This window comes from Rhipicephalus microplus, chromosome X (assembly GCF_043290135.1).
Source record: "Rhipicephalus microplus isolate Deutch F79 chromosome X, USDA_Rmic, whole genome shotgun sequence".
Taxonomy (NCBI): domain Eukaryota; kingdom Metazoa; phylum Arthropoda; class Arachnida; order Ixodida; family Ixodidae; genus Rhipicephalus; species Rhipicephalus microplus.
Genome location: NC_134710.1, coordinates 58,462,775 through 58,487,870, shown reverse-complemented (window position 1 = coordinate 58,487,870; position 25,096 = coordinate 58,462,775). Strand labels below are relative to the sequence as shown.

At 42.4% G+C, this 25,096-nt stretch overlaps 1 protein-coding gene across 1 annotated transcript; it reads left to right on the top strand.

The window, feature by feature from the left end:
- Positions 1 to 361: 361 nt before the first annotated feature.
- On the top strand, positions 362 to 25,087 carry LOC142761651 (uncharacterized). The gene is made up of 7 exons (XM_075876830.1): positions 362 to 893; positions 2,162 to 4,336; positions 6,340 to 6,407; positions 7,520 to 7,653; positions 14,226 to 14,340; positions 18,919 to 19,019; positions 24,026 to 25,087. Exons 1-7 carry the CDS (start codon positions 864 to 866, stop codon positions 24,103 to 24,105), a joined length of 2,703 nt encoding a protein of 900 aa, XP_075732945.1. The 5' UTR covers positions 362 to 863; the 3' UTR covers positions 24,106 to 25,087.
- Positions 25,088 to 25,096: the final 9 nt, after the last annotated feature.

The window sequence follows — 25,096 nt, the reverse complement described above, 5'->3', positions numbered from 1 at the left end:
GCTGGAAGGCATTTCCACCACTGCTTTCCTGCTTTTGCCGATTTCACTGCTTTCGCATTATGAGATCGTCTGCTGCGGGCACAGCTGTCGTCTGCCCCCGCCGCTGGCAGCGTTCCCATTTTACAAACGAGAACTCGTACACATTTTGAATAACTAACCTCACTTTTCATTTTGCCTTATTGGAAAAGCTATTAATTTTACTAAAAAAACTCTATTCCTTTCACGTAAAGATTATATATAAAGACTCACCTGGCTTTTGTTGCTGCTACCGGCACTACCGTCGTTTCAACGAGGGCGACACCTGATGGCGCGAATGCGAAGCTCTCATCATGCCACTGGCTTGATCCAAGTGCTGGTCCCTTTCGTTCTGTGTTCACAAGAAGGTGATCCCATGTGAGCTCAGTACACTTTTATGTGGGTTTCTGCCATCAACTGGACATGAAACGAGGATATGCAAAATACTGAAGTCTGGGTGGCAAAGGCAGGTGCGATTTTATCGCCAGTACCTTGAGTTCGGAATTCAAGATGAAATGAAGGCTGGAGCTTCAAGAAAAGTTCTTCGGGGGTATCTCGAGCTCGCCGACAGGGAAACTAAATTCTTGTGGCAGCAGGAGTTGGCGCACCTCCGGACACGTATTCCTGCCAAGACGCCAGCACCCGCAAATCTTGTGCATGCATCTAAGGACGTGTGCCTACCAGAACTGGTCAACAAGGCGCTCTCTTTGGGGTTGTAGTTTGCGATCGAAACTAATCAGTCACTCCACGAATTGTTATTCTGGGTTAGACAGATCTCGAAGTACGTGCCAGAAGAGGAAACAGCCCATATCGTCTCAGCGGGTGTTGACGTCACCTCTCGATGCAGGATGCCATTTTCAAAACTTTCTATCAAGTTGGTGGGTTCCTGTTTGGTTGATAATTCGTTGTGGGTCTTGCTATTGGACTAAGCGGGTGGTTTCGCCGCATTCTCCCTAGTTCAGTACAGCGAAAAGGCTGGTGTAGCCATCACTCTAGTTTTGGCAAACACAGTAATGCGAGCCTTCCAAAAATAAGGGCTGAAGCTAAAAAGCATTGTAAGCGGCTGAAGCTGGAAAAATTGGTCAGAAGTATTGAAAAAAAAAAAGTTTGATTGTCTACAGTGTTTTTCACAGCAAGAACTCACAAAATAGATGTGCCCTTCAAAGTTATAGTTTCTGAGCATGACACCTGGCAAGAACAAGTTGCGTCGTTTCTTTAAGCAACGTTTGATATTATACTTATCTGTGACCCTTTCCTTGTCAGGAATTCGGAAGAGGTTGCCGATTTTATAAAGCTTAATTATGACGAATTTTTTCAGTCTTTTTCTATTGACGTTAAAGATTCGCTTTATTCTACACTTTGTGCCTAATAGTTACATTCTAGTGAAAAAGTCATTGATGATTATGCTGTCATTAGCTTGCAAAACGAGGTTGGTCTTTCATGTGGTCATAACTTTTGACGTGCCATCTTAGGTCTACTTTCATTTTACAGTAGTATTGTGTACTTTTGCAGCATAGGGGTATCTGTATTGATTCAGCAGCTGCTCTGGTGAATCGGGAACTATATGTTAGTAGTAGAGCCTTTTGTTTTGCGACTTCCTGCCTTTTTGAGACAGTACTCTTGTTACATTGAGACAGGCAAATCATTAACACCTCGCTCTCTACTTGGAAGAGTCTGAACAATACTGAAGATTGTGACAATTGTCATTACTTTTTTTTGTTACAGTGCGTGCATGTGCTGAGCACATTGTTTAAAGGGACGGTGCAGTGTGATAGAGGAGAAAGTCTTGGTTAATCAGCTACATAGTAGACCGGATAGATCAAATGAATACTATTGCCAAAATGTGTATGTAGCATGAGTAACACTGCTAGTACTTGATAGAATGAATACTTCAATTTTGGTGTATACAGTAATACTGATAAGCCATCAAATTCCTTTCTATATGCCTCTAATTAGCACAATAATCAACACTACATTTGAACTGTAAAAAATGGGATGTGTTCACTAATTAGTATATCTGGTTGTTAAGCTCGCAGAAAAAAAAAACTTTTTTAGTGTTTTAGCTATTTGTGCTTTTCTTGAAAGGTGTTCTGAAAAGTACTGGCAGACTTTAATGATTGTGACACTGTTTTCTAAATCTGTGCAGACATCTCGGCGGCCTGTTTCATCAGAGAAGTCAGATCAACTGGAAACTACAGCATCGGATACACAGTCTGAACCCATGCATACGTGCCCACTGCACGTTACTCCAGAGAAGGCAGGCCAAATAGCCAGCACGCCACTCTCTCGTATGAATGAATGCTGCATCCAGACTCTAATGGCATCTCGGCAACTGCTTGAACGGGAAAGCCGGATCACTGGCACTTTCTTTAGCCCTTTGGTCACCAGCCCTCCACTGGCCCAGCACGATGAAAGCTCAGAAGCCAGCTACACCAGTCCAGACTGTGGTAAGACTGGAGAATCTTTACAAGGAACGAGACTACAGACACCAAGGGCTGTGCTGTGGACACCCAAACATTCGCCAGCTCTTTGCATGAACGGCACTCCCGTTAGCCAGCCAAAATTTGTTAGCAATCAAAAAGTCTCTGAGCCATCGTGCTGTGCCAGAGCAACACGAACCGATGACATGCCGTTTCTGCAGGCACCACTGCAATCCACTCGGACAGAAGACAGTCATGTGTCACAGCAAGTCCAGGCACCTACAGTAGATGCAATGTGCCAGACAGACTATGAAGATGCATGTGAAAGGCCAAGGCCAGTACCAAATGAGCTGCCTAAAAATAGTGTTGCTGAGCATGTAGTTGATGGCACAACATTGATGGATGTCGGCTACCAAGCAGAAACTTTGCTGAAGCCTGCGGGAGTTCAGATAACGGGTTCCTGTTGCAATGTACTTGAGAGACCACAGGTCGCAGATGCAGCGATTCTTTGCTGTATGTACTCCGAACAACTTGTAGAGTATGGCATTCAGGCAGAGCCCTGCCACACAGAATTCAGAGCCGCGGAGCCGACCAAGCAGGAGGCAGTGTGCGAGCCTGTTGTTCTAAGCGACCAGGTGCCTCTTATGAAGAGTTGTTCCGTGCAGGCATGTGGTGTTCAAACCTGCATAGTCGCAAAGGACTGTGAATCGCAAGTGAATGTATCTTTAGCCGAGGATTACAGAACAGATTTGGAAATCCAGACAGTGGTGCCAAATGGCACTTGCAGCAACGTCGAAGCCATTCCAGACATGAAGGACTATGCATCACAAGTGAGCACATCATTGGTGGAGAAATATAAGAACGATATTGAAACTCAGACGGTGATGCCAGGGAGCACTTGCAGTGGTGTACAAGTCATTCTAGATGTTGTAGACTATGCCTCGCAAGTGAACACATCTTTGGTTGAAGAATATAGGAAAGATTTTGAAACCCAGACGGTGATGCCAGAGAGCAGCTGCTGTGGTGTCCAAGCCATTCCAGTTGTGGAAGACTGTGCCTCTCAAGTGAACAAGTCTTTGATTGAAGATTACAGGACCGATTTCGGAGTGCAGGTCATGGCGGAGGTGCTTAGCTGTGCTTCACAAGTAGATTTGCAGCTGACCAGACCAAAAGCCACGGATTGTGCTATTCAGTGTGAGTTGCTAGTGCAGAACAGTGAAAAGGACACGCCAGCTTCGAATGTTGTAGACTGTGGGGTGCAGGCCACTCTACTAGTACAAGAGTGCACAACACAAACTCAACAGTGCCTCTTGCATTGCAATCTAAAAGAAAGCGGTGTGCAAGTCATGCCATCTGTGCAGGACAGCACAACACAAAATGAATGTTTCATAGGCGACATGTCAAAGTGTAGTGTGCAGACTACGCCACGCTCCTTCAGTGATAGCTCCACGCAGCCGGACTGCCATATTCCTCTAGCTTCAAGTGTTCAATGTAGGGTTCAAGATGTTCCAATGTCAACAAGCTCCGTGTCACAGGCAAAGGTATCTGCAAAGTCTCGGGACAAATCTGCCTCAAAATCATCGAAATGTTCTTTTGCCAAAGATGGCAGTAGCCAATTTAGCGCATTCTCAGTCAGAAACATTCTTGCCGGTAAGCCTGGAAGTTCAGTGCCGCCAGATGTTCCTAAACCTATTACAGCAAGTGGAAGTGCAAGGCATCAACAGTTTGGCCAACCTGGTAGGGATATTCTGGCTGCCCTCAGGGCCAGTCAACGTAAATTCAATGAGGAGGAAGGCCGTGCTTCCTTGCCAGCTGGTCAACCAAAGGCAGCAGACTATACCCCTCCGGGCCCGCTAACTACAGCCTCTGGAACAAAGACCTGGTGTCGCCAAAGCGAAATGGTGAGAACCTTTGCCCAGTGTAATGGCGAAAAGGGAATAAGCATTGGTGCTTTTACTCTCACTCCAAATGTAAGTGGTTATTATTATAAGGAGCAAAATCACCGTTGAGTTCAGCCCAAGCTCAAGGAAAGTAGGCACACCAAAGCTCAGATCTTCATCCTTTTCATGCCAGATGCCAAATAGCACCTCTTGCGCTCTTGGTATTACACACTTTCTGATGTGGGACGTCTTTTCACTCAATCTGTTACTTTCTTAAGGGCACATGGCCACATTTCTTCACTATGATCAGACAATGCTGCCGATCAGTATTCGAGGCTTTTGCAAGCATGCGAGCCAAACAATATAACGCAGGGTACAGCCTGAAATTCGCGACTTAATTTTCAGTCAGCTAGAAATATCTCACTCTTCCCAAATGAAGTTGCCATAAACACAAAATCCACGACCATTGGCTGATTTGAGCATCGTGAGCTGCCACCACATGATGACACAACATGGTAGTGTGTTTATTTACCATCACATTGAATATAAGCCACGCATTTGGATTGAAAAAAATAAAAGTGCTCAAGGTCATGACGCATGCTAACCAACAGACGTTGCTTCTTGCGCCCTTGTCATCCCCCTCTGCATAGCTTTCAGTGCGCTCGCTGGTTCGAAAGGAGAGAAAGGGCTTTTGAAACGTGCGACAACATTGTGGGCCTCTTTAGTTACTTGCATAACATTTTGTGTTGTTCGGCAATTGTATATCTGATGCGCGGTGTTGGCCTTGTCTACAGTATTTGCATGCAATCTGATTGTAATTTCCGATTCAAATACCCTTATTCTTCAACTTTATTCGTGTTGCAGTTGTTGCTAGTGTACAGTGTGCAATAACTTCACATATTTTTTTAGTGTGTAACCATTACACCTTCATTTTAACAATTGTTTGGCTTTATGCACGATAGTTGCTGCGTCATGCCCAACATGAAAACTGTGGGGATAACTGCTTCAACTTTTAAAGTTAGATGTGTATTTTGTATTTTTTATGTTGTATTCTGCGCTAGAGAGGCAGCACTTTTTTTTTTTGTGCATAGACTGCTGGCTTACGTAAATTTCTATTCTTTCACTATTGCCAGTTAGTATTTTTATTTTACGTTGTCGTTGTCTTCTTTAAAATGAGAATACGACTTATTTGGCTTGTATGATAGATTTTTTATGAATGTATAGTGGACCTTTCTGGTGTGTTGTCAACCACCTGACACCCACCCACACGTACATTGCACATGCATGCACTCCCACAGTAACACTAGCCTTGTGAAATTGACACATCAGAAAAACGTGAAGGTGTTATGATGGCATGGTTTCAGCAGTGAGTAAGTCGTGCCAGAGCCTCATGTTTGGACCACTATGCCATAGGCACGTGCTTAATTATGCATGATGAAATGCCTGAATCTTGCATGCCAGTCATTGTGTTCACGTGCCTGGGACGCTTCACACAGTATTGATGTTTTTCTTTGGAATGTCCACCACACAGGCTAGTATGTTGAGATGCTTAATCACTTTTTACAATATTGTGGTAGTGTCGTTTGGTCACAATTGGGTTATTTGTGTTGAAATACTTAACTCATTACTATGGCTCTCAAGGAGTATCATTGAGTAGCTGCTATGCCATTCGCACTGACAATAATTTATACCAGAAAGTTCTTGGTGCAATATTTTTCTGTTGCTGTGCTGTTAGCCATTCATGTTTCATTTTGCAATTTGTTCTGTCTCTTAAATCTAATGGTCTTTCCTTGCTTCGCTTTTTCTGTTTTTTTTTTTTTCAGGTATAGTTGGATACCTTTAATAGCCTCGCAAAATGAAGCAAATTTATTCTTCTTTCACCATTCTTTTCCTCTTCCGCATTTTTACTAAGTGTTCATGTCAGTGACTTTGCTAATTTTCTTGGTCCTGGTACTGCCTCTTGCACACGCTTGGACTGTTTTGCTACATTTTGTGACCATACAATGACTTACCTTTACTTGCAGCTCAAGAAATCTGCTGCTGTCCAAGCAGACATCTGGAACACTCGGGAAATGAGCCTTATGGAGCATCGGTACACTTATTTCCTTATCCTTTCAGCCTATCGAGTCGGACCTGTAGATCGTTGCAAAATTGCAGTCCATAGAGTATTCATTAGCTAGATTGCCTAACAAGGTGGTCTAGCTAATAGTTACTAGACCACCTAACAAGGTGGTGTAGTGGCTATTGTGCTAGTCCGAAGGTCACCGAATGAGATCTCTGCTGCGGCAGCTGCATTTTTAATGAAGGTGAAAAAGGCTTGAAGCCTGTGTAATTACATTTAGGCGCACGTTAAAGAACCCCAGATGACTGAAGTTTCCAGAGTCCTCCACTACAGCATCTCTCATACAGCTGTTTTGAGGTGTTGAACTCCAATATTTATTACGATCCCAGCCATGGCAGTCTCATTTTGATGCAGGTGACGTACAGAAGTTCCACTGTGAAATGTCAATGCACATTTACAACACGGATGATCAAACTGTTCGGACTCCACTATCGCATCTCTCACAACCCCAGTCTCTTTGGGACATTAAACCTTGTGAACTAACCAACAGAATGTAATTAATCAGTAATGTGTTAATAGAAACAAATGTCGAACGAAACTTATTTGTCTATTTTTACATCAAATTAAATGAAATTTTGCTGAGCTGTGTGAATCTTTGTGCTTATTTCAAAACTTTGGGGTGTAAGAATATTTTGATTCGTACAACTTTTTTGCGAATTGAATATTCTGTTTAAAACATAAGCACACCCCTGATTGCCGGAGTGGCAGTGTATTTCACAAAAAAGAACACTATTCCTATATTCCCATGTTCATTAAAAAAAAATTTGCCTTCTTTTCAAAGCAGATATTGCATCGTTCCGTACTCCAGCTTGCTAACTGAAAGATTGTGATTCATTGATGTCTTTTTTTTTTAGCATTTAATTTTATTTAAACTTGAATTTTAGTGTTTTTTTTTTTCTTTCTGTTTTGCAGGGGCTCCTGCTTCTATAAGTGGTGAATCTTGTTTTCAATATAGTACCGCGTAATGAGAAGCACACCTTTCTTTTCTGTTTTTTAACCGTGCCCTTCTAACCAGTTGCCCTTTGTTCACTTGCACTGCTGCGTAATAACAATAATCTGCCAGTGGGTGTGGTTTTATGCAGGATGGACCAGTACAAGAAAGAATTACAGCAGCGGGAGTCAGAGTACAAGCTTCAGGAGAAGGCAGCCAAAAAGCGAGAAATACAGCTCAAAGCTGTCATCAGACAGTTGAAGAACAAGGATAAAGACTTGATAGGTATGAGACATTTTTAACCTACGGTGGCTGCATTTCTAGTGGCACGATATTGAAAATCACCCGTTTTTTTAGATTTCAGTGCATGATAAAGAGCTTCAGGTGGTCAAAATTAATTTTTAAGTTCCCCATCACTGCATGCCTGGTGATTATATTCGGTGGTTTTGGCACGTAAAACCTCATGATGTAAAATTAGTGGCTTCTATGTTACAGACATGAGGAAACAGAGAAAAAGCATCTCAATGTACGTGAAAAAGGTTGGGCATCTGCTGCATATACTACGTAATATGTCAAAGCATTTTCTCCTGCTTTTAGGAGTACTGACACAAAATTTTGCACCAAGATAGTTTGTGGCATCGATTATCGTGAAATTGCGTACATCATCCGATACCAAAATGGATTATCGCTTGGGAGTTAATTGATATGAATTTTTATGTTTGTGTGCATGATTCAATGCTATACGCCACACCTCGTGATGCTGACATCATCTAAGTCTACCTGAAGGTGGCCCTGAGCCTCCGAGGCATCACTGCTGCAGCAGAGCTGTAAGCTGGCACAGCTATTGTGGTGTCATAGTCACCATTGCACTTTTGCCATGCTTGCGTCAGCTGGCTGCTTTTTGGTGCCTGCTCACACGTCCATGCGCTTGGCGAATGTGCTGAAAGTGTAGAAGTCTCAATAGTCATTTTTGGATGAGGATGACTGCGCAGCATGTGCAACAGGCAAAGGAACAGCAGAGCACGGTGCAGGCAGCGCGAAAGTGCTTCAAAGTTTTGCGCGCAATTTCACACACTACATAGCATTAGCTGCACCCGGCCGGCGGCTTGCCTTTCTTCTTAACTCTTTCGTTACCATGCCTATTCAAATCGATCATCGGTGATCGACACTTTGAATCGTCAGTTTTTACATGGTAAACTTGTTTCTCGTGCATCCAGCCTTTCTAGTAGTTAGTCCAACCACTCTACTTTCATTGTAAATTTGAATTTGCCCGTTTTGGCTACATGTGATATTTTACAGACCTCTATGCGAACTAATGTACGTTTGTTGTCGGGAAAATGCACTTGACTGTTAAGCTTGACAGAAGTTCGTATCCCTCGTGATAATCCTACAGTAATATTGAAGTTCTGTAAGGATAAGAACGTTTACAAGCCAAATATTAAACGAAAGTTCCACCTTCATCATTAACAGTCTTGAGCCTCATAATTGCCAGAAATTAATGTCAGCTATTCAATAGCGAGCCGTTGCCAGGAGTCACTAAAAAGTTATTTGCGAAGGTCCGCAGCAGCATGTTTAAAGTGTTGAGGTGGACTTCTCAGCCAGTTTCCAGCAGCTTTGGTTTCGCTTGTATCGTTAAATCAGACACAGGGTTGCATCTAGTGTCACTATTTGCACTTATGTCGTCACGTGAGCATGGGTGCGCACCAGCGCTGCAAAACACACGTGTCGCTCTAAACTGTCTTGGAACAGCACCTGAAATGAATAAGGAGAAGTGAGAGTTCGAGGATGACGGCACCTCAGCCTCAAGTTTTATGGAGACGATGTTTTGCGTCAGCCTGAGACATCCGCAGCTATTCATGGTTTTGGTTTGTTTACAGCGTCGAGTTGTCTCCTCTGCCGCAAGTGCGTAGCTGCGGATCTTTGTGCACAGGGTTATAGCTACTCTGGTTACGTGCGAGGTGCACATGCCACTGGGGTGCGGTGTGCTGGAGCCGGCTGCAGTGTTCCTAATGGCAAGAAGGCCACCGGAGCACTGCTTGGCCCTGATTACGGAGCAGCGCAAAACGTTTTAGAACTGCTCGTGATATTGATTTTTTAATACGATGTGTAAAATTCTAAGAAATATGTTTCAAACCATATAGAGTAACACCAACCTATGCTGAGTGAGGGGGCTCATGAAAAGAGGTGACGCTAGACGAAATAGCGAAGTTGATTAGACATGTGATTTATAGAGGGATTATTCAAAGCACTGGCATGCAACTATGTTAGAACACCTAGAGGCTCTAATCGGGGAAAAAAAAAAAACGGTGAGAAGAATCAGCAGGTTTCCTTGTGTCTTACGAAAAACCAAGCAATGCTTCGCTGTATGGCACGAGCAACGAAGCATCACTTCGGTCCCAATTTTTTTTGTTTATGTGAATGGAATTATTTTGTACAATATTTATTATTTTTTTATATTGTTCCTGGGTCATTTGTCTTCAAAATGTATATTGTGAGTTATGTTTCTCTTGAATATTTTTGCATATATAGTGTTCTTGTTGCACTGTTTACCAGCTGGCAGCCAGAAGTTACACACTTTTTGCATTTTTATTCATTCCAAAATATTTTTGTTTGTCCACAATATATATTTTCAGAAAGAGCAATTCATTGTGCAAAATTTGGTTTGCTGCAATGCGTGCTGGAGTACTTTTCAAACTGGCAAAAGTGATCTTCCCGGGACATATGAAAAATAACCATTTTTGCACGGTTAAAGGTGTGTGAATACCAAATAGTACCTTTCATATCACCAAATCAGATGAAGGAAAACTGAATATCAAATCAAATATTGAACGTTCTATTTTCACAGTTCTCAATTTTCACAAGTTTTCGTGCCAAATGGGGTACTTGCTTCAAATTGTCGGGAGTTGACTTCTCTTCAAAAAACTTGTGGCACTCATTCAGGGTACTATTCCAGGGGACTGCTATTCACTGGGCCACAAGAACTGACCTCGTGTTAGGACAAAAACTTTTGGAGTTCTTGTTTAGTTGTTGCAACAGCGGTGAATGCAGCATGACGAAACAACCAAACTTTCACACGTGTCAAGCACTCAGGTTTTTGCGAGAAGTTAGGACAACTTTTGAAGTTTGCGGTGTACATTACTGAAGTGGTCTTTCGGTGACATGCGACATAGTCATGCAAGAAGCATGCGTCTTCACTTTTATAGACGGAATACCGAGGACACAATTTAAACAACAAGGCCTGGCCATCGAAGTTCATGAAGAGGGCAGTGGCTCTAGTTAGGACGAGTACTAGTTGTTCGGATTACTAATCGTTAATACATCGTCTTTGTGGAATGTGGTCGACGACTTGGTTTTATCTTATTTTTTTCTTTAAGCACGATGTTGGGAAAAAAGGAATGGGTACAGACATCTAAATTTCTGTACAATGTGGTTGTTTAAGCTGTCAAAATAGCACAATGTCATCCAAATTGAGTATAAATATCATTTGTGTTCCAATATCATTGAGTCGTGGTGCGTGAAGTTGTTGGAGTGGTCAAATTACTGAGCAGTGGCTAGACAATAAGTACTATTCATGAAGCGACTATTTGATTTTTGGTCCAATATTATACTAAAGAATGTATACATCATTATGTCTCGGAGTTTCCCCAGATTGAAACTGTGCCTGGTTAGATAATTACAGTAATTATCAGTAGCACGCTTCATCAAGTGATGTGCCATGTTATGACTGGTGAGTCCCCAGCAAAATATTTGCAGAAAGGAAAAAAATAAATAGTCATATCAAAGTCTTTTTTTTTTATCAATACCCCTTTAAATTTAAATGCAGGTTACTTGGATTTCTATGCCATCTTGCAGTATCTCGAAATGCACAAAATGCGTTTATTGTAATCTCAAGTGGTACTGTGGTCTGCATCTAACTTTTAATCTCGGCATGCTTTTATAGATGAACTTGGAGAAGAGATGGGGGTGGAGGAAAGAATGTACCACTACTTTTGAAAACACCTCGACAAGGTGACAGTGTGGCAGAACGTGTTGCCTTTCAACAACAATGCAGTGTGTCAAAACATCGATGTTATGAAACTTCATTGCTAAGAATCAACAGTTCATAGCTTGTAATGCTTGGGCTTGTGCAAATATTCAAACGAATAGTACAGTGTAAAGTTTGCTTTAATTTGAATTTAAGTTTTAAAAAATTTCGAAGTATTCGCAGTGAACGAATAGATGTAGTATGTTAATCCACAGGCAATTCTTTGTAAAAGTGGCTTCCCCGCGTTGAAGGATTGCAAAGCCCTGAAAACGCATATCCAAGGGAAAGACGCGCTGCCGCTAAGCCCCACTTCAAAGTTAAATGAACGTGTTACACTCGAATCGATTCATAGTTTTTTTTTTTTTTTTACGTTAAAAGCTTGTTATGCCACCTTATATGCTTTCAGTGCAGTAAATTTTAAAATGTCACATATTTTACAGGTTATCACTTGCAATCTACCGTAACTCAAATCCTGCCATTATTCAAAGTTGTTTCAACTTCCTTTGAACTGAAAAGAAAGGGCATTTGCACAAAGGCCTTATTTCAATTTAAAAATAAAATAAATATTGTGCACGATAGATCATAGAATGCCCATTTTTCTTTATATGTAATATATACTATATTTGAATTTGATTCGAAATTAATTGTCCAAAATCACTATTTGCTTTAAATTCACTTTAAACCTAGAATTCACTATTCACACTAATAATCCCAGAGGCCTAATGAATAGTGTGTTGCCTTTTACTTCAACTCTATGATAACAATGTAATCTTGTGCAGTGATGCAAGTGCTGCTCCAATTGCTCCTAACTGCTCCGAAAGAGAAATGCTGCTCCAAAGAGCAATATTTGCTAGTAACTGCTTGAAACAGGCTCCGGAATGGGGTTGGCAAACTAAAGAAGTAGTTGAATGAATGAAGCTGAACCATGGGAACCATCCCGTGAGCCTAAGCGAAACCAATAAAAAGCTGTATGCTATCATCCTAGTATGCTACTCAGTGGCATAAATGCAGAAAAATCGTAAAATTTTAAGGGGTGACGCACATCAGGCCGTGCTGACCAATTCGTATTTTCAATATGGGTTGTATTTTTGTTTATATAAGAATTAAATCATGCTTTCAAATAAAACATGAAAAAAAGAGCGTCATGATCGAGCTTGAGCATTTGCATTATCTATTCAGCTTTTTTTATTTACCTTTTTGTGATTTCCATATTTCACGCAGCTTAAGGGTATTTAACACAGCTATGCAGTAACAGATAAAAAGCCTTTTAAAAAGTTGATTGCACTATACTTAACTGTTAACTCAATTATATCACGTGCTAAAGCTAGATCTAAAGGGGGCACTTGCAAGGGCTGTCCTCCCCAGCCTGAACACAAGAAATGTCCAAACTCCCTTGACCCCCCCCCCCCCCCTTCGTGATTTACGCCAATGATGCTACTATACGGCTTGTATACTAGCTGCATACTAGCATGCAGCATGTGTAATAATAAATATAAATATTTATTGGATTGTTAAGTGGTGTTTTAGATTTCAGGAGTCTTTAAGAACACAACGGAACACAAATCTGCTCCGAATACACCAAAAGCAACCTTAGCTCTAGCAATCTTTTCCGCTCCAAAGAGATTAAGGCTGCTCGGCTGCTCCAAAGCAATATCTCGCTTCCATCACTGCTTGTGTTTGCAAAATTCAAAACTGAAACAGTTTGCCGGGAGACTTGCTGTGCTATTCAGATAGTTCAACCCTTGAAAAAGCACTTCGGACAGTTTGCGATTGAATTGTAAGCAGTTAGTTCAGCATCACTCGCGAACCAATCCCATTGAAGTGCACTCTACAAGAATGTGTTTAAAAAACATTGAAGTATAATTTCTTTTGTACTAGTGGCAAGAAATGTGGTTCAGTTACTGCTGTAAAACTGCATGCTTTGAACTTCACACTATACTTTCTTTCATACATCAGGTACAACGCTGTGGAGGATAGTGAGACTTCTTGCAGTGTATGTGCACTCGCACCAAGAAATATTTCAATGATTTTACCACCCATTGTGTGATTTTTTCTGGAGGGAAGGGAGGAGGGAGAAGACTGAGTACTAAATGAAGATGCTTTGTGGTCCAGAAATGAACAAGCCCTGTTGTACGATTCTTAATATCACATTGTCCTGGACCACATAGTGTCGTTTTTTAGTTTTTGTATCACAAGCATTTATGATCATTAAAGCCTAATGTGAGATGTGCGGACTCGCACATTTTGCTTACCCAACTTGCATCACTTCCATAGTGTTGCATCTGATGTATGAATCAGAGTATACTCTCTGATATAAATATGGTGTTACGTAAGTGTCCCCAAGAAAATTTTTAAACGTGTTGTAGCCACAATATATGTTACAAGGCGTACTAGGCTCTTTGCCTTTGTGTCTCTCTTGTGTAAGAGTAACAATAATAATGCCCGTGGCTTAATGTACCAAAACCACTGTATGGCTTTGAGGTGTGCTGTAATGGAGGGCTTTGAAAATTTGAATCGCTTGATGATCATTACAGTGCGCTGGCATCACATCACTGGCCTCTAGCATTTCGCCTTATTGAACCCTCAACCTTTGGCTCAGCAGCCGAGCACCATAACCGCTATGGCACTGTGGTGGACTATATATATTTTTTTTTGCATTGGGTTTTCTGTTGTGTCATGTCGGAATAAATATGCAATGAAGTCTAATTCTCGGAAAGCTTTGTTAATTAAATCTATCACATTGCTTGGGAAGCACACATTTTGTGAGTTGGAGTGACAGTGATCTGCATTTCGTGCTTTGCTGCTAACTTGAAAGACACGAGTTCAATCCCAGGCTTTGAAGCCCTTGAAGAGGAGGTGCAGATTGCACAACGCAGGGCCTCCCTCTCCTTCAAGACCCAGCAGCTGGCATCTGCACAAAGGAGGCAACAGGCGTGGGCCAAGCTAAGGTGGGTGCTTCAATCGCTTATGAATGAAGAATACATCATAGGCACGAAGAGAGTAGCATGCGTCAGCGAGCAAAAAAGAGTAGCCAAGTAGTTTTTGTTCAGTGGCATGAAATCTATATGTATACACCGATATTGAATGTGGTCTCACCATATCGGATATTTGAGACAATTTAGTTTTGTGTGTGCATGTTGCAAAAGGTGTCCTGCGTTACTCATCTTCACATTGGAACTTTTCGTATGTGTTCATACATTTTCCGCATTTCTCATTGGTCTTGTTCATGTCGCGACACATTTGCCGATTTGTTAAACGAAAGTGCATGCAAACATGGACACAAGAGAGCTCAACGTCACAAACGCTAACAACTGTTTGTGGTGCCTCGGCTTCCCTTTTGTGTCTGTGTTTGCACATCCAGTCTTTTAACGAGAATATGTACCAACTAGCTCAGCTCTGGACTATTCTGTTTGACGAATCGTTTTGCCATGTCTTTCCCCCCCCCCATTTTTTTTTTGGACAGCAATGCATTTAATTTTTTTTCTAATGGCAAGGCATAACAGCGTTAGGCTCTTTATGATTTTCTCAGATTGTGCGCAGAAATAATTGTACACTTAAAAATTTGGTGTACCAACAATGCAGTGTGCCAAACAGATAGGCGATATTTGCTAGCCATGACATGTTGCCAAAAGAATTAGGGCTCATTTGAGAAAGTGAAAGGACTAGTTGGACTGATGAAATAGGGAAAACTTAGAAGGCATTAGAACAAGCTTAGTTGTGTGAGGCAAGATTTAGTGATTGCTTTTTGCTTTCACTTGTTTTCTTCGGTACAAATGAGACACTGGAAATTTAAGCATAGTTTTTTCACAAGAAAGCCCACTTTTTTAAAAACTGTGTGCAACAGTTCCTGGAATATTTACTTCACATGGTCCTTGTATGCTGTGCTTGCACCAGGTCGTTCACTTCATGTAATGGATGTCGAGGCGAATGGAAGAAAGCTTTGTTTTAAATGCTCAGCTGCCTTCGTGGCAAGCTGGTGCAGACAATTTAATTATGAAGCCTCCTGTCAGTGGAAGCAATGGTTTTTGCCCCTGTTAGTACAAGTACGAATTTACTAATACAGCTGAATTTACTTGCTCATATGTTTATTTGGTTATCAGGTGTGCTCTTTTGTATCCCCCTAGTGGCTCTTTTCCTAAGCAATCTATGCCCCTAAAAGAAAGGGGCTAAGAAGGATGCTTACGTTGACATAGAGAATTCAAGCACAGCCAGCCCCTCCTCAATTTTTTCAGTGCCCGGGCAAAGGAGCGGATTTCAATGGGAAGCGGCCGTCGGTGCTAGTGTGGCGTTTCGCCGCCAGGCGCTGCAACTGGAGTAGAGATGCAGCCACGGTCGTTTCTCGCGCAAACAAATGCCGCGGCTGCATGCGAAGCTGCTATACGGCTCAGTTTTCGGCTGTGTTCGCGTTGTTTAAAATGTAATGAAAACTTGAAAATGAAAATTGTGAAGCATTTGTAGTTCTGGACACTCGGCTCATTTCAAAAGCATGTGTTGTTTGCGACTACTTGTTCGAGGCGCTCGCGCATCTTCTGCTAGGCCGATACCAGATAGCTGATGCAAGTAATCCGCAGAAGATTGTTTTGTCATTTTAACATAATGTGTAGCAGCGCATCGTTTTGTCACCGTGGCGTTCGCTTGCCTGAGAGTTGCTTTTTTGACTAACTGAAAGGCGGGTTTTGAGAGCTAATATTAAAAGCTTGAGTGCCTAGTAGCATTGCACATTACGGGAAAGCCTAGAGTTCATGCACTAAATAAAGCAAAATGCCACTAGACTGCTTCCAGGGATATAGGTCATGACCCGTTCCCTTCGCAAAGCATTACATGTGTTGCCACCGAGAAAAAGCAAGTGTCACAAAATGATTAACTACGACATGTTATTCACCATTTGAGAGCTTAAACAATGAAATCACCATGAAGTAAAACAAGAGCAGCTCCATATGCGGTGCGATTTTGGCGATCATGGCCTATGAACGGGTGCTGTTGAAGTCTGAAGTCTAATGCCGACTCTCAACTTGAGCCAAGGTGACAGGCGTAAAAAATGCGGCCTGTGGTCAGTTGCTTGAGCCTTACTGTGTATTCGTGGACGGATTGTTGTAGCCTTAATATCCGGCTGCTCAGCTCTGTTTCTTTTTTCTTCCCTCTGGCCTCTTAATTCGGTAGCGAGCAGAGTAGAGCCGAATGGCTGTGTGGTGCCCATGGGCTCCCATTCAGATTCGAGGCGTTATGTTAGCGTTGCACACGCCAGTGATCGCAAGGCAGCATTAATACTGATAGACTCCTTTGTTGACGGTTCGGATACAGCGCACTCCGGTTTAGTAATACCAATTGCCTTGTTGCCAAACGAGACGAGTAGTCTTCAGTCACCACTACTTAAAATCTATAAAATATTAAGGTTGTAAATGACGGCTACATATTAGAATGTGGTACGAAGATTTGTTAGGAGACCAATTGTCCTGCTTGTTTACTGCAAGCACGTTCCCCCCAAACACCAGCGGAAGCTGCAATTTCATGGAGCTACAGCTGTACAGTGCATAAAGGCGATAGCTTTAAATGTCTCATAAAAAGCGAAAAAGTGATCGCCGGCGGCATCCAGCATCTTCTTACTTCAGCTGCGTGAACACATGTGATGCAAGAAATCATTACATGAGAACGTTATCATATGACGTCACATATCATAAATGCTTGTCTTGTATTGGAAGGTCACATAACTTGACAGTGTCATATAACATCTTCGCTTAGTTGAAATGGGCCGATCACGAGGGCACTTCATAACCAGCTGAAAAGCAGGAAGCTAGCTTTGTCTTCACTTCTTGAGGCAGTAAGAAAGTCATGTTGGGCACAGGAATATCCCGGAAGGAAGTAGGAAATATTCCGTGCATTAAATCGGAAGAAAATGGGCATAGTTTTTGCCTTTCAGTCGTCTCAGGTGAATCCATGAGGTGAACGCCAAGTGGTTTTTTTTTATGGTAACTAATGAGAAAGGGAAAAAAAAAAGACCGTCTGATTTTTCCTGTCACATATTCAGAATGATACACAGCAGTATTATATAATGACGCATGCAAATAATGAGGTTGCGATAGCTTGAAAGAAAAAAATAAAACGTGAATGCTTTTAGAACTCGATCGCATATATCCAACCGGTAGCACAGCCTGACAGAGCCAGATGAAAACAGCGTGCCGCTATGTCCGTGTTACTTTTCATCCTCCCTGCATCCGTGAAAGTCGTCAAGAAGCATGACGGCAAATCAACTCTTATGAAAAAAACGAATTCGCGAGCTTCCTAATATGCTGCCGTTCAGCGCCAGCATCCCGTAGTCTACTTGCGCAGCGCCATCATGCAGCAGCGGTGAGCGGAGGCGGAGCACGCACTCGACGGCCTGAGGGAAGCATTCACCCGGGCACTGAAAAAAATAGAGGAGGCACTGGCAGAGCACAAGTGCCCAAGTGCACAAGGCAGAGCACTTTCCCTCTTTGTGGGCATCTTGTACATTTCATGCTATCTTTAATAGAGCTATGCGTGTTGGGAAATTTAGGGTGCGAAACAAATTCAAACACTGAAGTGAGTGTGCGAATTCAATCAAATATTTTTCTAATGTTTCTTGAATATTTTTCTAATTTTTGGAAGTGAAATTGAGGAGAAAAAGTTGGCGAGAATATTTAAGCATATCCTTATGAAATAGGAACATGAAAGTCTTTCTTTTGGTTAGGTTGAAGAAGCACTGGTGGGGTGCTGTTTCATAAGTGTTTTATCAAGAACGAAGCAATGCAGAGGTAAAATTGTATTTATGTACGTGATTTGGGTGCATCCAAAGTGTCACCAACAACACCTTACACGTGAAAGGCAGAGGTGCTATTTTCTCAACCTCTCCTCCCCTTTCAACTTCTCTGGAAGCCTGAGTGACGTGGCGGTCAATGGTGTGCTTCCTTCTAGACCGGAGTTTCAAATCTGCTTCATAGATGTCAGAATTAAGAACATCTGAAATTTTGGATTCAAACAATCTTTGCTGTCTGATTTTTCGTACTTTCTGCCCAAATTCCCGGTCCAAAACAGCATTAATTGAGTTCCACCTCTGCCACATCTATCATCTTCATGTTGGAACCGGCATTTTCTTGAGTCAATGCATTTGCCACTGTAGCAGAGCCTGAAAGGCAGCTGTGCCGCAATACGAGAGTGGGACGGGGTGGAGCATACTGAAAATCGGAATGGGCCACTGTCAATTGATGAATGTTGATTGTATTTGTCATAGGGAAGTTCGGGTTGTTCGTATCGTGAAATTATGGTGCGAATCGAATCGAATAGCAAACACGAAAAAATATTCGATATTTCAAACATTTTTTTGAATGTTTTTACACCCTTAATTTTCACCACTTCAGTAATACTCTGTAACAACTAGTCCAATTCGTTGATGGAATGCTTCTCCGTTACATTCTCATTTTTAATCTCTGCTAGATCTGTCTTCATCATTCACGTCAAGTCTGACGGCAAAAGTACAGTGGCATGAGGCACTGTGTGCACTTTTTTTTTAGCTCACACCCAGCAGGAGCTGAACCACGCAGTCCGCTAAGGGAAGTGAACCAGGAGGTTCCACAGACAAGGTCCCCAAGGACTCCAAGGACTCCCAAAGATGGTACGTATATTTTGGCTTGTGTGGCAGGTCGGGAACCTGCTTCTAATGGCCACTAATAGCTTTATATTCAGTTATGACTGTTAAAGAATGCAATGATCATCGAAGAATGTCTAATTGGCATGTAACGTGCATCGCAATAGCATTTTGCTGGAACACAATTTCTTCAATAATGAAAAACTTTTGGTTCCCCATCCATTGCCTGTAAAGATATGGTATGAAAACAGTATTTGTCATTGCGTTCCCCCTCTTTCTGGGCGGTTGTATTGAGTACAAAAGCTGAAGTCTCAGCCTCCGCAGTGCATTTTCGGGGAGTCGCACATATTGACAGCTGAGTGGAGTTCATAGCGGCACCCAAGGAGCCTTCGTTCACAAGGTACATAATTGATGTATTCGCTAAAAAGACTTTTTGCTGTGCCAATAGCTCAATGCTGTCTGTATATACATAACAGCCAGTGACAACAGCAGTTATATGCCGCTGTGCGTTTTATAGTAATCCTGTAATCGCTTCGCACATAGCTTGTGTGAGCCATTTCTATTGTGGCTCAACTTACTAAAATTAGCTTTTCATTAACATTACCTAGATCTTCATTGTGACATAACCAAACATATCTGGTGGCATAAAAAAATTATAATACACACTGGCTGACACACACTTGCCAGCTCAGGACATTGCAGTGTTTTGGCAATTCCTTCAGCTTTCTCGCTCACCACCTATGCCGCTGCTTGTAGAGACCAATGTATCTATGCAGCAAATGACTGAGCATCGATACATCTCATTGTTTTGCTCCCATGTGCCTACCGTCCGGGTCACGGCATCATAACTAGACTGGATTATAGGCAAATGCCTATTTCGTTTCCTGCATTCCTATCGTGCTACTTTGACATATGCACATAAATTAGAGGTTAAAAAGAGCTTTTAGTGTTTTTATAGTGCCTATAAATACCTAATTTGGACGTTCGTGCCTAAATTCCTATGAGTGCCTATAAATGCCATATTTCACAATTGGTGCCTATGTAAACGTTACTTAACTTCAAATTTTGCTTTCAAGTACAGTTGGAGATTAGTATTTATGTCACTGGACGAAATTGAGCTTTAGGAACCCTACAGGGTGCAACCTTTACTCCATCTCATAAGTTCCTTTCAGTATTGCAAGGCTACAAGGCCTTTTAGCCAATATGAAGGCCAATTAGCGTCTACACATGTATTCATCTGCATTGCATTGTCTGCTCAGCATCTCCCAAGCGACTGCTCGCATGCATAGAAAACAGGAGATGCTTCTTTGCAGCTGTGGGATAATGAAAAAGGAATGTGACACCATGGAGTGTCATCATGGGAAAGTAGAGTGAAGATTTTTTAAAAAATGTTCACGTGGGTTTTGTTTTGTTTGTCATTTACTTTTTAAACTGCGCTTCACTAGGTCACATGAGAAATTATACTTAGACACTGGAAGTTGCTGCATGCCCAATGAAAAGCTTTGTACCACTAAACTTTTAATTGGTCTATGACAAGTCGCGAAAGCATGATGCAAAGAGGTGAGCTTGACACCTTTGCCACTTGCCCAGTGTAGACTTCGTTAGCCAAATTCTTTTCCTTCCCTCTTCGGTATCCGAGCAACCCGGAGCCAGAAAATCACACTACGCAGACGCATCAACAAGTCATGTGAAGGCAAGGTTACAATCGCATGACATGCCCGTGCCAGGTCATGCATGCAAGAGCTTATGTGTCGTTTCACCGTTCTCTGTCTTGCACTGCCCGTTTCTGTGGGATGGATCCTCCTATGTGCGCATGTTTGGAGAGGCTAGCATAGATCATCTATCTTTACCACGATACATCGCGTCGCCTTGCTGAAACAGCTCGAAGGGACGATGCATCAAAAACAAACTAAGCGTTGTGAGTGCTGCCTGCGACATGATGCGGAAACAACGAGAAAACCAACACAAACCAAAAGGAGGCAGCCTAGTCTCCCATCTCGCTCTATACAAAGTTAAAAAAAAATAATGGGCATGGATTCTGTTTGCATGTTTTAATATTTCAGTCAACCTTCATACTTCTATTCAGGCAATAGATTGCACAAATCACACACGTTGCCTCGAATATTTGTCGCAGTGTCGTGTACTACTTCGACATACACAGGACCATTTCTTGTTGTATACGTCACCTCCACCATGCTAGGACGCACGCCCATGAGATAAAGGTCAAGTGGGGTTCAGTCTGATATTTCACTTCTTTTGTGGGGCGTACCATTGCAAATTTTGGCAGATGAGATCGTAACCGCCCAGTGCATGCATTTCTTTTTGCCTCCTCGAAATTCTCAAACCGGGTGAAGGGCCCTTTAAGATGTTTGCAGACGCAGGAGAAATTGGCCCTGTGCTGTTAGACCAAGTTAAAAAGAGGCAAAAAGACCCTTCTGGCCTATTAGGTGTCTGGCTATTCGCTCCAGTGTTGCCCTTCTCAGCATTGGCGAAAAGAGGCACATGAGTGTGCTTATTCGACGACGGACACTTAACTCGCCATGCTGGACTAGAAAGGAGATACTGTATTCTGCAAATGCCACCGAAAAAAAATGCATGGCTATGCTAAATCATTGGCGCCTTTGTACCATTATAAGCTAAAACATTTCTGTTTGCTTTCTTGTCGTAGACACAGATACCACACGTATTTCTTCCAAAATCTGAATTTCGCTCAAGTTTATTGTGCATATATTTACGATTGTGTGGGCCTAGAGCAGCACTTCGCCCGCCTATCTTTAGTGCCTAAAACCCAGTTCTTTAGTGCCTATAAATCAGGCCTCTAGGCAAAACACAGAATTATTTACGGAAATGAAATTTACGCTGGCTATAACAAAGCTGTTATTTAGAGTCGCTTAAAGTGTGCCAGGAATGGGGTATCCTTTCAGTTGTTTTGAGCAGATGGACCTACAATTAATGTTTAAAAATATTATTTAGGAAAACATGTGAGCATCCTTTTGAGGTGACAGAGGCTGAACATTTTCGCGTTTACTGTGGTAGATTGCGCTTGTTCTGTTTGAAACTCTTATTGTATATGTATAGACTACTTATAGTGTAAGTCTATGGAGTCCCGAATATCCGAAATATGAGCAGTATCGCACTATAACCAAAACAAACTCTTTCAAGAGCCGCACTTGCGTGAACCGTGTGGAGCATGCAGTGCATGTGTCCGAGAATCGAAGCATGCAATGCATGGTGCTTACAGCCATTTAAATTTCCGAATGTTGAAAAAAAATTTAACGTCCAAACAACCACTTTGCCAACGAAATGAACACAAAAAGGGGAGATAGGGGTCTAACACAAGAAAGCACTACCGTGAAAATTTGACTGCTTGTCAGGCTGCCCCGATTATGTGCATTGCACAGAAACTGTGGAATCATGTCCAAACGTTTGGGTGCTAAAAAACACTGATCGCTTGATTTCAACGACGCGCACCCGATGTCAAGATATTTCAATCTAATTGCAAACCACCATTCGAGCGCTGGGCGTGTAGCCCTCGTTTTCATTAATGATATTCCCTTCCCTTCAAGTACAGCCACCTCAAAAAGTTTCGTTCATTCTGCACCAAACCGTGACTTATATAGCACGCGACTGCTATCGAAAAGCAACCAATGTTGATTAGGTCTAACCTTTTATTCAGTATGTTGTGGTGGAAAGTTTGGCCAAGACATGAAGATCGGGCATCAAAAAGATCGCGCTCTAGCACTGAACCAAGAACAGCTTGCGGGATGCATGATATGGAGTTTGCGTTCGCAGATGGGAGATCAACGACGAAAACCCACCAAGCCCATAGTGATTTGGTAGCAAAGGTGAAAGCTCCTGTCATAAAGCTGTAAAGGTTTTTCAATTTACGAATGAGTGAGTTAATGCGATATCTTTAGCATGCTCGATATTTACGCTTTTCCCCGATTGATAAGGACGAGATCGCATGTGCCATGTTAAGCCGCGCACAGCCGGAGCCACACCAGCAAAGCTAGTACACTGTAGCCGCGTCGGTGCCGGTGCTAAGGATTTTTCCGTCGCCTAAGCAACCGCCCTCCTTCTACTCAGCTAGCGCGCAGAGTGCCACTGTCTTTTCTTTATAGATGCGAAGCTGCTCTTTTACTTATGTGCGTGATGCCCTACGTACATGCGTCTGTATGAACGCGCCACTACACGTTCTCATTGCCACAGGTGGAGTGGTGTTAAGTAGGTCACACTGCAGCTGCGCTTTGATGTCATGCTCTACTTGTACGCTTCCCCCGCACGTGCGCGCTGACGTAACTCTCTCCTTCACCTGCAGCACGCTCGCCGCAGCGCCCGCAGCCGACACTTTGAGGTTGCGTGTCCGCAAGAACCTTTCAGCGTACACTTCTCCGATCACAAAGCCGTGGTAGTCAAGGCGAAACGCACGCCTGCTGCGGTAATACACTCGTGTCTTGACTCAAACGACTACGAAGTCTTGTCAAACACTTATTGAAAGTTACATGAAACCCAACCTGCCTCCCATGTCTTTGCGTTTCAAACAAACATTTCTTTGAGTAAACGCTACACAGAGCTTCGCTTCAAACCGTTCTTCTAGCACTTGCGTCCACACCCGTTTCAACCGGGTCAACGACGTGGGCATCGCTGCTGCTTCGCATCCCATCAGGGTTCTCTTGGGAGAGATGGTCTGTAATTTCTTGTTTTCTTTTTTTACTCCACCCTTCGTTCATTCACTCTGCGTCCCCTTCTTTGTAATGACATCTCCGCTCACCGCACCTCCTTTCAGACGTGCACTTGCTACCGCATGTTTCACCAAGATTTTCTGGCAACTGCATTATAGCCGGTCTTTCATCTTGGAGGACTGTACAATAAGCAGTATGCGCATACATGGGGTTTCGTGCCAAAGTAAACAAGAGTCGAAAAAGACTGCATTGTAACCAGCCCTGCATTATAAGCGGTTACGTTATAAGTGGTCTATACTGTATGTACTCTTGTTGTTACAAGGTGCCACTTCTTTTTGCCCATACCTACAGATACGCTGGGTGACACGGAGTACATTCCACCGATGAAGTTCATCCTCGATGACCTGGAGAACCTCGGCTCACCACTGTAATTGACGTTGTCCTTAACAAAGGGTGTAGTATCGCTCACCCTGCTTTAGAATGCATCATTTTAATTGGTTTTAGCATTTGAACTCCAACAACCTCAATTAAATTCAGCATTTTATCAAAAGCTTTAGACGACTGCACACACCCGCAGCTGCCACCAAGTCATCTGGCTTCAAGGTGTTAACACTGGCATGATTGGCGACAAACCTTTTGAAGCATGAAAGGTGCAAGCTGTGTCAAATGCCACGAAGTCACTGACGAAGTGCGTGCTGGAGATTCGTGTGAAGGCTTTTTTTATTTATTTCCAACATGTTGTGGTAGTGTGAGGGATCCCCTCGCTTTCTAATCTTTGTGGTAAAACCATGCTGCAGCACAAAGCCCATTGCAAGGTGTTTTCAACTACCAGAGTGGCCTTGCGGCGTAACCTATACGTGCGCTCTAAGACAACCCAAGTGGATGCATGCCACAGTCGGCAACTTGACCAGTTTTATCTCCATGTACCACAACCACAGTCAAATGTTTCAAGATGGCAAGAAGAATTCTAAGTCGGATTTTAAGGAACACTTGTTGCCTTGTGCATTTGTAAATAAGAAATGCGTGTAGATATAATGAAGTCTTTTATTACTTGGCTCGCTGATGCATGGTTACTATAGAAGAAGCCAGGCCATCATTTCTTGCACAAAGGTAAAAAGAATTCAGTCACTTTGTTAGAACTGTTTCAATTTCTTAATAAACTTGTTTGAAAACGAAGCATTTGAAGTCCTTTATTTTCTTTTAATTAGAGAACTATGTTTAATGTGGTAGGATTTCTTTATTGTGCATTATACTGTGCATGTACATTATATTGGATTTTCGCACTAACATGCTTCTACCTGTTCGTGCTTGTACCCGGATAGTCTCGTGTATATCTTCAAGATGGTTGTACAGGAGATAGAGTTTGTGCTGTTTGTTAGTGGAGATTGAGATATCAATAAATATTTTGTCCTATATGACGAT

What these genes read in the sequence shown, in the direction of transcription:
- LOC142761651 (XM_075876830.1), top strand. Translation starts at nt 864, where the DNA reads ATGCCATTTTCAAAACTTTCTATCAAGTTG. An exon ending in CAAGGATAAAGACTTGATAG is followed by an intron (nt 7,654 to 14,225) that starts GTATGAGACATT and finishes GTTCAATCCCAG; the next exon opens with GCTTTGAAGCCCTTGAAGAG. An exon ending in TCCAAGGACTCCCAAAGATG is followed by an intron (nt 19,020 to 24,025) that starts GTACGTATATTT and finishes CCATACCTACAG; the next exon opens with ATACGCTGGGTGACACGGAG.